The 12,748-nt window shown below is 42.2% G+C and overlaps 1 protein-coding gene across 1 annotated transcript in view; it reads left to right on the top strand.

Annotated features, from left to right (window-relative positions):
• LOC132407260 (probable voltage-dependent N-type calcium channel subunit alpha-1B) overlaps nucleotides 1–12,748 on the top strand; it is a 547,279-nt gene that overhangs the window by 18,118 nt on the left and 516,413 nt on the right. The window contains exon 3 of the mRNA XM_059993521.1: nucleotides 3,062–3,214. Within this exon, the coding sequence (XP_059849504.1) occupies nucleotides 3,062–3,214 (153 nt within the window). The remainder of the gene's footprint in view (nucleotides 1–3,061; nucleotides 3,215–12,748) is intronic.

Genomic DNA, 12,748 nt, shown 5'->3' with positions numbered 1-12,748 from the left:
AAGTGGCAGGAAATCATCAACCCAACAATTTGAAATGCCATAGGCTCTCTTGCTCCCTAACAAGGGACAGAGAGGTGTCACTCCTTTACAGTGAAAGGGGAGACCTACAAAGCAAGTCTGTTTGCTGATTATGATGTTACAGTTTTCCGCATTCCTTTTATCATAACCATATAACAATTACAGCACGGAAACAGGCCATCTCGGCCCTTCTTGTCCCTGCCGAATGCTACTCTCACCTAATCCCACCGACCCGCACTCAGCCCATAACCCTCCATTCCTTTCCTGTCCATATACCTATCTAATTTTACTTTAAATGGCAATACCGAACCTGCCTCTACCAGTTGTACTGGAAGCTCGTTCCACACAGTTACCACTCTCTGAGTAAAGAAATTTCCCCCTCGTGTTACCCCTAAACTTCTGCCCCCTAACTCTCAACTCATGTCCTCTTGTTTGAATCTCCCCTACTCTCAATGGAAAAAGCCTATCCATGTCAACTCGATCTATCCCCCTCCTAATTTTAAATACCTTTATCAAGTCCCCCCCCCAACCTTCTACGCTCCAAAGCAGTGCCCTCTGACTCAAGAATCAGCGGCAAACTCTCCCCCACCCTCAAGGGAAAGAGAGAGACAGAGAGCGCGATCGCCCGAGTACAGGGGTCTCTGACAGCCGCATCCACTGTCGCAATGTTGCATTCCTTCTCTTGCAATGCCTCAGTCAGCGACAACGGCATGGAATTGGTTCACCCGCAGAGCCACACCCTGAAGGCAAGTGTTTCCCAGGCCTCATCCTGGGTATATCGAAAACGGCTAGTCGGTGAGTTCCCGGAGTGTAAACCATCACCGTGAAGAACCACAGTTTGAGTGCAGCTGTAGATCACAGACTCCAACAGGACCACATCCACCTTGAAAAGGAAAAAAAAGAGACATTAAAGGGAAGAAGTGAAGCTGCTTTGCAGATGAACTTGAAGAAGCGGGCCTCTGGTGACATCTTAGCTCTGCCCCCTAACATGATAGCTGCATTGGAGAATGTTCAAATTATATTAAGAGCCTGGGACTATTTTTGAAACATAAGAAACTAGAAATTAAAGCAAGAGCTCAGTTTTTATGAATGCAGTAATTTAATTAATTTGAAGCATTTGGTGATACACAAAGAAGTGCAATAAGGTCAAATGATTGCTTCATCTGTTTTTTACAGGTGCAGCAATTCTTTATTTCTGAACTCAAATGTGCAATGAATCTAGTGTTTGGTAGGTTAATGCCATCTTCAGTTGGTGCATGAACTCGTTATTGCCAATAAGCTGACCCTTTTACCTATTAAGGTGATGCTAAGTTGGATTTTTTGCATCTCAAGGAGAATGTTCAGGCAAGAATGAATTCCCTGTGAGCACGTAATTTGTTCCTCAATGAAGAACATAAAATTTTAACAGCATAAGGTTGAGGGGAATGCTATATTTAAGAGAAGAAGCCGAAAATAATAAAATCAATAGAGTGTAAAAACTAAGAAAGCCATTTAGACAAATTAAAGCAAAATTTTGACAACATTTTTTATTTCATGTTTTTTTTACTCATTTTTAAAAAGTTGAATTTTTTGCTTTAATCAACAAAATTGGTACTCGTGGTTACCTGAAGTACATTGTACAAAACTTCAGCACAATTTATGCTCTATTGCAAATGGGATTTTTACCTTTTTTTGCTGGAAAGATGGCAATTAAGATTTTTCAAATCGACTCTGTTTTTTGCATTTCATGTATCTTTGCTCCAGGCAAAAAAAATTTAATAAAATAATTTCCTGAACATTTCATAAACGCCATCATTTCCATACAATTGTATCTGGTAAGTACAATTTTTACATGTAGCGTTGAATGAAATAAATATAAATAGGTTGAATGTAATTTGAACTGATGAAATAATAAACAACATTTAATTTAGTATAATGGGAACATAGGTTGTCTAATCTGCCTTTAAACCTGTTATGCTGTTCAGTCAAGTCATATCTGAACTATATTTCAGCCTTGTCCACATTAGATTCATAGTCTTCATGATTTTTATAGATGACCAGGATGTGGAAGTGGAGGAATGGGTTATTAAGTTTGCTGATGACACAAAGGTTGGAGGTGTTGTGGATAGTGTGGAGGGCTGACAGAGGTTACAGTGGGACATTGATAGGATGCAAAACTGAGCTGAGAAGTGGCAGATGGAGTTCAACCCAGATAAGTGTGAGGTGGTTCATTTTGGTAGGTCAAATATGATGGCAGAATATAGTATTAATGGTAAGACTCTTGGCAGTGTGGAGGATCAGAGGGATCTTGGGTTCCAAGTCCATAGGATACTCAAAGCAGCTGCGCAGGTTGACTCTGTGGTTAAGAAGGCGTATAGTGTATTGGCCTTCATCAATCATGAAATTGAATTTAGAAGCTGAGAGGTAAAGTTGCAGCTATATAGGACCCTGGTCAGACCCCACTTGGAGTACCGTGCTCAGTTCTGGTCGCCTCACTACAGGAAGGATCTGGAAGCCATAGAAAGGGTGCAGAGGAGATTTACAAAGACATTGCCTGGATTGGGGAGCATGCCTTATGAGAATAGGTTGAGTGAACTCAGCTTTTTCTCCTTGGAGCGACGGAGGATGAGAGGTGACCTGATAGAGCTGTTTAAGATGATGATAGGCATTGATCGTGTGGATAGTCAGAGGCTTTTTCCCAGGGCTGAAATGGCTGCCACAAGAGGTTGCAGGTTTAAGGTGCTGGGGAGTAGGTACAAAGGAGATGTCAGGGGTAAGTTTTTTACTCAGAGAGTGGTGAGTGCGTGGAATAGGTTGCTGGCAACGGTGGTGGAGGCTGATACAATAAGGTCTTTTAAGAGGCTTTTAGATAGGTGCATAGAGCTTAGAAAAATAGACTATAGGTAAACCTAGTAATTTCTAAGGTAGGGACATATTCAACACAACTTTGTGGACCGAAGGGCCTGTATTGTGCTGTAGGTTTTATCTATGTTTCTATGTTTTCCCGTGTCCTTATTACCCTTGCTTAACTGAAACTCTTCAACCTGTTTTTTGCTTCAATCAGGTCTGCAAGTTGTGTTAAAATCGATAATGAAGGCGATGGTCCCCCTTCTTCAGATTGGACTTCTTCTGTTCTTTGCAATCGTGATGTTTGCCATTATTGGTCTGGAGTTCTACATAGGAAAGTTTCACAAAACCTGCTTCAGTGAAGAAACAAGTAAGGAAAAAAAAAACGATTAGCAGTGTGTTCGGTGTGTTCGAACTGCTTTATTACAGCTGAGCTGAAGCAGTTGCAAAACATTTCTGAGAAGCTTTGCTTTATTCCTAGTTCTGTTTAAATTTCTCTCCAGCAGAGATGTATCTGCATCCAGCATTTAACATTATCTATGATTGAGTTCCTGAAAAAGCACTTTCAGTCTGCTTGTAAAAGGCATTGGACATGTTTAAAAAATGAGACACAGATTAAAATATCTGTGAGATTGTATGCTTGAGCAAAAACTGTCTGTGTATGAAATGTAAGGAAAGGAGTTATGACCAGTATAACTAGTGGGGCGGAGTTAAATAGAGTCTGTTGGCAATCAAGGACAATATAATCAGGGGATAGCTTCCTCTGCACCCATGAAGTCTCAGATTGTATCCCCAGCATTCTAAAAGGGCATGGTGAACAGTCGGAACTCATCGTACTTATTGGCACCAATGACATAGGTAGGAAAAGGGATGAGGTCATGAAGAGAGACTTTCGGGAGTTAGGTAGAAAGCTGAAGAGTGGGACCTCAGGGGTGGTAATCTCTGGCATGCTACCTGTGCCACACACTGGTTAGGATAAGAACAGATGATTTGACAGATGAATGTGTGGATGAGGAATTGGTGCAGGGGGAAAGTTTTCAGATTTCTGGATAATTGAGAGATCTTCTGGGAAGGTATGACCTGTACAAAAAAAGATGGATCACACCCGAATTTGAGACCCATGTGTGATCGAAGTCCCAGATGAGAGACTTGTTCAAGATGTCATGGCCATCATGCCAGAGAACATACCTCAGGACCATGCCCCTCCCAATCCATGAGGTGCTAAATTCTGTCCGGCATCCTGTGAGATGCCAGGAGGGGCCTCACAGAGCAGTCCAGGGATCCATTCATCAAGTGATGAGGAGGGGGAAATGGGTGACTGGAGCCAGCGGGGGGATCGTCAGTAGCTTGAGCTGGGAAACGTGGAACATTGAGGATGGAAAGCACAGTCTATATATGACCCTGTCTTCCATTTGTCCCCTTCTTGGATACAAACCAGGTTGTAAGCACTGTGCAGATCTGTCTGGGAAAATATGACCGCTTCCTGGAGGTGTTTGAACACAGAGACAAGCAGGTGAAGAGAGTAGCAGTTCCTCACGGTGGTGTTGTTTAGGGGCCAGAGCTTGCCTTCATTCTTGCTCATAAGGAAGGAGTCCATCCCTATTGGTGAGGTTGATAGATAAATGCGAAGGCCAAATGCCTTCTAGATATACCCTTCCATGGCCACTGTTTCAGGATGAGAGGGAGAAAGAGTCAGCTCCATGGAGGATGAGTACCAGGTAAGAGATCAATGCCACAGTCCATGACTGGTGTGGATGCAGGGAGGTGGCCTTGTTTTTACTGGAGACTTCAAAAAGGTCAGTATATTCAACTGCAATGATAGGTCCATACTGGCTGTTGGCACAGGAGGGGATACACTGACAGACAGGTGGACAGGCATGCCGGTCTCCACCCCTGGAGCACCTTTAGCGTTGTGTTGTGCTAACCAGGGAAGGCCAAACACCAGTGGCAGTTCAGGCAAATCAACCAGATAGAAGGAGAGCTGTTCCTGAAGGTCACTTCCAGCACAAGTTAGAGAGGTTCTTTGGAAAGATGGATCTTGCTGGAAGCCGGCCATTCAGAGCCTTGATGTCAATATTCTTTCTCAATTGCTGAGTCAGAACTCTCCATCTTCGAGCCAGAGAGATCTCCATGAGGATCCTAGTTGCCCCAGAGTCAATGTCGGCTGAAGCTCACGCATCTAAGACCCCCATGACAAGGAAGCTGGGAGCATTATACAATTAGGGTAAGCTGCTTGCAGGAAGAACCAACTCATAAGGACTCTCCTTCTTGCTGATAGGAAAGTGAACTGGTCTAGCCACATAAACACCGTGGTCAAACTCTAGGAATCCTGCTGTGTGTAAGTCACCTCCTGACTCCCCAAAGCCTGTCCACCATCTGCAAGGCTCAGGTCAGGAGTGTAATGGAATACTCTCCACTCGCCTGGATGTGTGCAGCTCCATCAACACTCGAGAGGCTTGACACCATCAGTACGAGGCAGCCCACTTGAATGGTACCCCCTTCCACAAGCATCCAATCCCCCCACCACCAACAAACAGTTGCAGCAGTGTGTACTATCTACAAGATGCACTGCAACAACAGGCCAAGGTTCCTAAGGCAGCACATTCCAGACCCACGACCACTGCCATTTAAAAGGACGAGAACTATACTTACCTGGGAACAGCACCACTTGGAAATCCCCCTCCAAATCACTCAACACCCTGTTTTGGAAGCATATCGTATTCCTTCATTGTCACTGGGTCAAAATCATGAAATTCCCTCTATCTGGTCCAAATGACTGATCTACCTTCAGAGCTTTCTGTTTCTCCGTCACCTTCTCCCTAGTAACAGCAACTGCACTCACTTCTGACCTCTGACACTCTCAAACTTTTGGCTTAACTGCTACTGTCTTCCATAGCGAAGACTGATGCAAACTGAAGGCTCCTGAACAAGCCATTGCATCAGCCTGGTCCCAACTCAGGTTCATCTCTAGCTGCAAGACCATGTTCTTAACATGGCTTTTGGCACTCTTAGTCATGAGACAAAGGAGTAAAATTATGCCATTCAGCCTATCGATCTGCTCCTCTATTCCATCAAGGCTGATTTATTATCCCACTCAACCTCTTTTTCCTGCCTTCTCCCCATAACCATTGACACACTGACTAATCTGTGGAATTCAACGTCAGCTTTAAACATATCCAATGAATTGTCCCCTACAGTCAGTTCATTGTCTGTTGCAATGAATTCCACAGATTCACTGCCCTCTGTCTAAAGAAATTCTTCTTCACCTCTATTCCCTCTGATCTTAGACTCCCACACTATAAGAAACATTCTCTCCATATCCACTCTACCTTGACCTTCCAAACTTCCCTCTCTAACAGCACTGTGGGTGTACTTACACCTCAGGGACTACAGCAGCTCAAGAAGGCAAAAGACAACAAACTGCACAAATACAAAAGGAAAAGGAAAAATAATAACAATAAACAAATAAACAGGTAGTATCGAGAACATGAGATGAGGAGCCCTTGAAAGTGAGTCACACACACAAAATGCTGGTGGAATGCAGCAGGCCAGGCAGCATCTATAGGAAGAAGTACAGTCGACGTTTCGGGCCGAGACCCTTCGTCAGGACTGACTGAAAGAAGAGATAGTAAGAGATTTGAAAGTGGGAGGGGAGGGGGAGATGTGAAATTATAGGAGAAGACAGGAGGGGACAGATGAAGATAAGAGGTGAAAAGTTGATTGCAAAAGGGATACACAGCTGGAGAAGTAAGAGGATCATGAGATGGGAGGCCAAAGGAGAAAGAAAGGGGGAGGGGAGCACCAGAGGGAGATGGAGAGCAGGCAAGGAGTGATTGTGAGAGGGACAGAGAGAGAAAAGAAAAAAGGGGGGAAAGAAAGAATAATAAATAAATTAATAATGGATGGGGTAAGAAGGAGAGGGGGGCATTAACGGAAGTTAGAGAAATCAATGTTCGTGCCATCAGGTTGGAGGCTACCCAGACGGAATATAAGGTACTGTTCCTCCAACCTGAGTGTGGCTTCATCTTGCTAGTAGAGGAGGCCATGGATAGACATATCAGAATGGGAATGGAAGGTGGAATTAAAATGTGTGGCCATAGGTTGTGGGAACAAATCAGTGATGGGATAAGTGAAGTCCAGTGTAGTTAACCTTCTGTGTAATGAGTGTGATGGTTGAGATGTAGAACTGCTCCTGAACTGGTGGTGTGAGTTGTAAGGTCTTCCTGAAGGTCGCAATGAGGAGAGCGCATGAGAGGATGGTGGGGGTCCCTGGTGATGGACGCTGCTTTGCTGCAACAACGCTCCATGTAGATGTGCACAACGCTGGGGAGGGCTTTACCCGTGGTGGACTGGGCTGTATCCATTATTCTTTTATAGGATTTCAAGGGCATTGGTATTTCCATACCAGGCTGTGATGCACCCAGTCAATATACTCCCCACCGCACATCTGTAGAAGTTCGTCAAAGTTTTAGATGTCATGTTGAATCTTCACAAACTTCGAAGGAATTAGAAGTGCTGCCTTGCTTTCGTCGTAATTGCACTTTTGTGCTGAGCCTAGGACAGGCCCCCTGAAATGATAATCACAAGGAATTTAAAGTTGCTGTCCCTCTCCACCTCTGATCGCCCAATGAGGACTGACTCTTGGACCTCCAGTTTCTTCCTCCTTCCTCGAGTACTGGCCCACAGCCATCAAACTCTCCCCATACAGCAACTCTGTCATTCTCAGGATCGTTCCCATGAACCTCCATGTGGAGGCAGTAATAATGATCTTTCAAGAGTCATAGGTTTTGGCATGGTTCCGGAGTAGATAATTACAGATGTTACTCCTCTCTTCAAGAAGGAAGGGAGGCAGAAGGAAGGAAATTATAGGCCAGTTGGCCTGACCGCAAAGCTAGGAAGATGTTGGAGACAATTGTTTAGGATGGGGTCTCAAGGTAAAAAAGGCACATGATAACAAACACCAGAGTCTGCATGGCTTACCTAAGGGAAATCTTGCCTGACAAATCTCCTGGAATTCTTTGAGGAAATAAGAAGCAGGATAAACAAAGAAGAATTGGATGATGTCGTGTACTTGGATTTTCTAAAGGCTTTTGATAAATTGCCTCACATGAAGCTGCTTAACATTGACTGATTGGCAGGAGGCAAAGAGTTGGAATAAAGAGATTGGCTCTTTTCTGATTGGCTGCCATTGACTAGAGGTGTTCCACAGGGGTCTGCGTCGGGAATGGTTCTTTTTACATTGTATGTCAATGATTTGGATGATGGAATTAATGACTTTGTGGCCAAGTTTGTGGGTGATATGAAGATTGGTGGAGGGGCAGATAGTGTGAAGGAGGGAAGGAGGCTGCAGAGGATTTAGATAGATTTAGAGAATGGGCAAAGAAGTGGCAGATAGAACACAGTGCCAGGAAGTGTGTGGTCATGCTTGACTATTTTCTAGATGAGGAAAAGTTCAAAACTCTGAGGTGCAAAGGGACATGGGAGTCCTCATGCAGCATTCCCCAAAGGTTAACTTGCAGGTTGAGTTCCTGGTGAGGAAGGCAAAATGCAATGTTAGTATTAATTTCAAGAGGATTAGAATATAAACACAAGAATATAATGCTAAGGCTTTATAAGGCACCAGTGAGGCCTCACTTTGAGTATTATGAGCAGCTTTGGGCCCCTTATTTAAGAAAGAATGTGCTGACGTTGGAGAAGGTTCAGAGGATGTTCACGAGAATGATTCCCAGAATGAAAAGGTTATCACATGAGGAGTGATTTATCACTGTAGGCCTGTACTTAATGGAAATTAAAATAATGAAGGGGGGTTTCATGAAAATCTATGGAATGTTGAAAGGCCTAGATAGACTGGATGTGGATAAGATGTTTCTTGTGGTGGGGAAGTCTAGGACCAGAGGCCACAGCCACAGCCTTAGAATGGAGATGAGGAGGAATTTCTTTAGCCACAGGGTGCTGAATCTGGGGAATTCATTGCCACAGACAGCTCTGGAGGACAGGTTATTGGGTGTATTTAAGGTTAATAGGTTCTTGATTAGCCATGGTGTGAAAAGTTATGGGGAGGAGGTAGGAGAATGGAGTTAAGAGAGAAATGGATCAGCCATGATGAAGTGACAGAGCAGACTCAATGGGCTGAATTGTCCAATTCTGCACCTGTGTTTTATGTTCTTATGTTTTAAACAGGTTTAAGTTTCCACTGTGGTAGTGTCAAAATTGGTATAGGATCAAAAAAAAGTAAAAATAAGTAAAATAGTTGGTTGGAGAAGTGTTCTGATTTGTTGGACATTGGCATCAGTACAGACTCAAAATAAGTCATTATAGGACCATTAACCCAGCAAATTAGATAACAAGAGCAATTAGTAGGTTTTAAACAGAAACTGCTGGGGGAAGAACTGATATCTGGGGAAGGTATAAATTTAAGGAGTGAGTGCAGATCAGTGGATCCTAAAGTGAGTGGTATGATAGGGGATGGTGTGATGTGGTGCTCAGTAGCAAGTGGGATAGCTGAGAGATTATGAGGTTAATTTAAGAAATGAATTGCTTTTTATAAGCATTTGATTCTCAGTGCCTCATAATTGATTACAATGTTCTGGTAATCACATCATCTCTTGCTTACTTACTGTTCTCTTAGACTTTGCTGGAAGTGTGTTGTAGTTGTTGAAAAGCAATGTGACACTTTTCTATTTGGTGTATCTTGAGAAATCTGGACTGAAGACATGGTGTTATTTAAATTTATTTAAATCTTACATCTGTCCTACAATGTGAGAGAGTAAAAATCTTTGTGTTTTGACTCCATTGCAATGTACAGTTATGTGAATTTATAAGTTTAATGGCTTGTAGAAAGAAGCTGTGCCATAGCCTGTTGGTCCTGACTTTAATGCTGCAGTACCATTTACCAGACAGAAGTAGTTGAAAAAGTTTATGGTTGGGGTGACTGGTGTCCCTGATAATCTTCCAGGCCTTTTTTCTGCAGTTGTTGCTGTAAATGTTCTGAATGGAGGGAAGATCATGTCCATAGATATGCTGGGGTGCCTGTACCACACTCTACAGGCCTGGCCCATGGATTCAGGTCTTTAGTACAGCGTTAGCTAGTATGATTCCCATACATTAAACATGCAGTGACAAAAGACCTGTGATGAAATTCCTGTTGTACAAAAAAAAGTTCTTTCAAATGAGGCAATGAAACCATCTGGGCTCCTTAAACACTTGAAGAGAATACACTCTGATAAAGCAAGCAAGAACTTGGATTATTTTCAGTCACTTTTTGAAAACTTACAGAAATGGAAAGCTCTTCAAAGTGTGTTTGCCAACACTTCACAATGAAACAATGATGGTTTGCATGCTTCATGCAACATTTCATTGCTAAGTCTGGAAAGCCCCATACAATTGGAGAACCGATTCTGCCAGCAGGAAGGGAGATTCTGAGTACAGATTTGCTTAAGTCACCAGAACAAGTAGTTCAAGTGATTCCACTCAATGACAACTCTGTCCAAATTCGAATAGATGAAATGCCTGAGAATGTAGAAGACACATTGTGCAATATACTTTGTACTTAGGATATCAGAATTTGCTCTGCAGCTGGATGAGTCAATTTTGCCAGGCAACAAACCTTTGCTTCTTGGTTATCTTTGCTTTATAAAAATGAAAGCATGGTTCAAGAGTTGTTATTCGCAAGGGAACTGGAAAACAATAGGAAAGGGGTATCAGTATTTCAGATTGTTGAGGAAGTTCTCAAAAAGAAGGCCATCCTGCCATCTTGCTTGTGCAACAGATGGGGCACCATCAATGACAGGACACCACCATTATTATTTCCTTGAAGAAAGCAGCACCTAACACTGTGTGATTCACAGACAACATTTTGTCTTTAAAAAATGGCTGCATAATCATTAAATGAAGTCCAGTCCCATGCTTCTAATTCTCAACTCTTTCGAAAGCTTTGTATTGAGAAATTTAAGAGTTTGAATGCTTGCTGTTGCACACAGAAGTCAGATAGCTCTCAAATGAAACTGCCTGAGATGCTTTTATGCAGTTTTTGAAACTCTGCTAAAATTCTTTAAAGACTCGAATGCTTCATTCAGTTAATCAGTTCAAGAATATTAGACATGACATTGCTTATTTATCACAATTATTTGCAAATTTTAATGAAATCAATTTTCAATTGCAAGGACATAGTTTGAAAATCGGTCATCTCTGCTTTTCTGTCCAAATTAACACTATTTTAAGTGCAACATTGGCTGTCATGACCTTTTCTGAAATTTCAGAGCCTCTGAGTTGGAAGAGAAAGAAAGAGTAACAGATGATAATGTTCAAGTATACTGTGCCCACCTGGGTGAGCTTGTCGGATTTGAGGATATTTTCTTGACCCAAATTCCAGATTCTTAATACTGTAAATCCATTCTTGATGGAGGAAGAACTGATCTCACTACAAAATGATTTTGAGCTGAAGCCGATGTTCAAAAAATCATATCAAGAATTTTAATTGCAGAAAGAAATCTCTGAAAACTATCCTGTACTGTGGGGGGGAAAGGTCAAAATGTTCTTTATTGCCTTTCCAACATCAGATTTAGTGGAGCACAGTTTCAGTACAGTTGCCCGACTTCTTTCAAAGCAATGAAGCAGACTGATTGTGGAGATCTGAGTAACATTCAACCTGTTGTTGAGAAGCTGCTATCACTGCACCAAACCCATCTATCTCATTGAAAAGTGAAAAAGCAATGAAGTAGTGAATAGTTGGACTACTAATATATGCTCTAACTTTGAAAATTGTTTCTCCTGTAATTAAGTAAAGAAATAATTTTATTTGGAGCCTTAAATAGATTTGAATAATTTTTGCAATTATTTGTCACTGCTTTGAATTAATAATTCCTAATTTCTTTCACTGTGCATCGTAAATCAAAGTGCTTCATAGTTTTTATGTTGTGGCCAGAAAGGGACAGGAAAGAGCTGTGGATGTGGTCTGGGAGCCGGTCGCAATGTGACAGTTTTCTGATGAAAACAAGATGATACAACTGTGGCTAACAGGAGAAGTCAAAGACAGGGCATATACTAGAGCAAAACTTAGTGAGAAATTAGTGTATTGGAAAGCTGTCAAATACCAACAGAAGGCAATTAAAAAGTAATTAAGGAGGTAAAGGTGGAATACAAAAGTAAGGTAGCCAATAATATCAAAGAGGATACCAAATGTTTCTTCAGATACATAAAGTGTAAAAGAGGGTTGGTAGAGAACATTAGATCACTGGAAAATGATGCTGGAGAGGTAATAAATGGGGAACAAGGAAATGGTGGATGAACTAAATAAGTATCTTGCACCAGTCTTCACTGTGGAAGACAGTAGTAGTATGTTGAAAGTTCCAGGTGTCAGAGGACATGAAGTATGTGAAGTTACCATTAGTAGGGAGAAGGTTCTTGGGAAACTCAAAGGTCTGAAGGTACATAAGTCACCTGGACCAGATGGTGTAAACCCCAGGGTTCTGAAAGAGGTGGCTGAAGAGGTTGGGGAGGCATTAGTAATGATCTTCGAAGAATTACTAGATTCTGGAATGCTTCCTGAAGACTGGAAAATTGCAAATGTCACTCTACTCTTCAAAAAAGGAGAGAGGCAGAGGAAAGGACATTATAAGCCAGTTAGTCTGATCTCAGTGTTTGGGAGGATGTTGGAGTCGATTGTTAAGGACATGGTTTCGGGATACTTGGAGGCACGTGATAAAATAGGCCATAGTCAGCATGGTTTTCTCAAGGGAACTTTTTGCCAGACAAATTGTTGGAATTTGAAGAAATAATAAGCAGGATAGACAAAGGAGAATTGGTTGATGTTGTGTACTTGGATTTTCAGAAGGCCTTTGATAAGGTGCCACACATGAGGCTGCTTAACAAGCTACAAACATGGTATTACAGGGATGATTCTGGC

This window comes from Hypanus sabinus, chromosome 18 (assembly GCF_030144855.1).
Source record: "Hypanus sabinus isolate sHypSab1 chromosome 18, sHypSab1.hap1, whole genome shotgun sequence".
Classification (NCBI taxonomy): domain Eukaryota; kingdom Metazoa; phylum Chordata; class Chondrichthyes; order Myliobatiformes; family Dasyatidae; genus Hypanus; species Hypanus sabinus.
The sequence above is the reverse complement of the archived record's forward strand: the minus strand, read 5'-3'. Positions and strand labels throughout refer to the sequence as shown.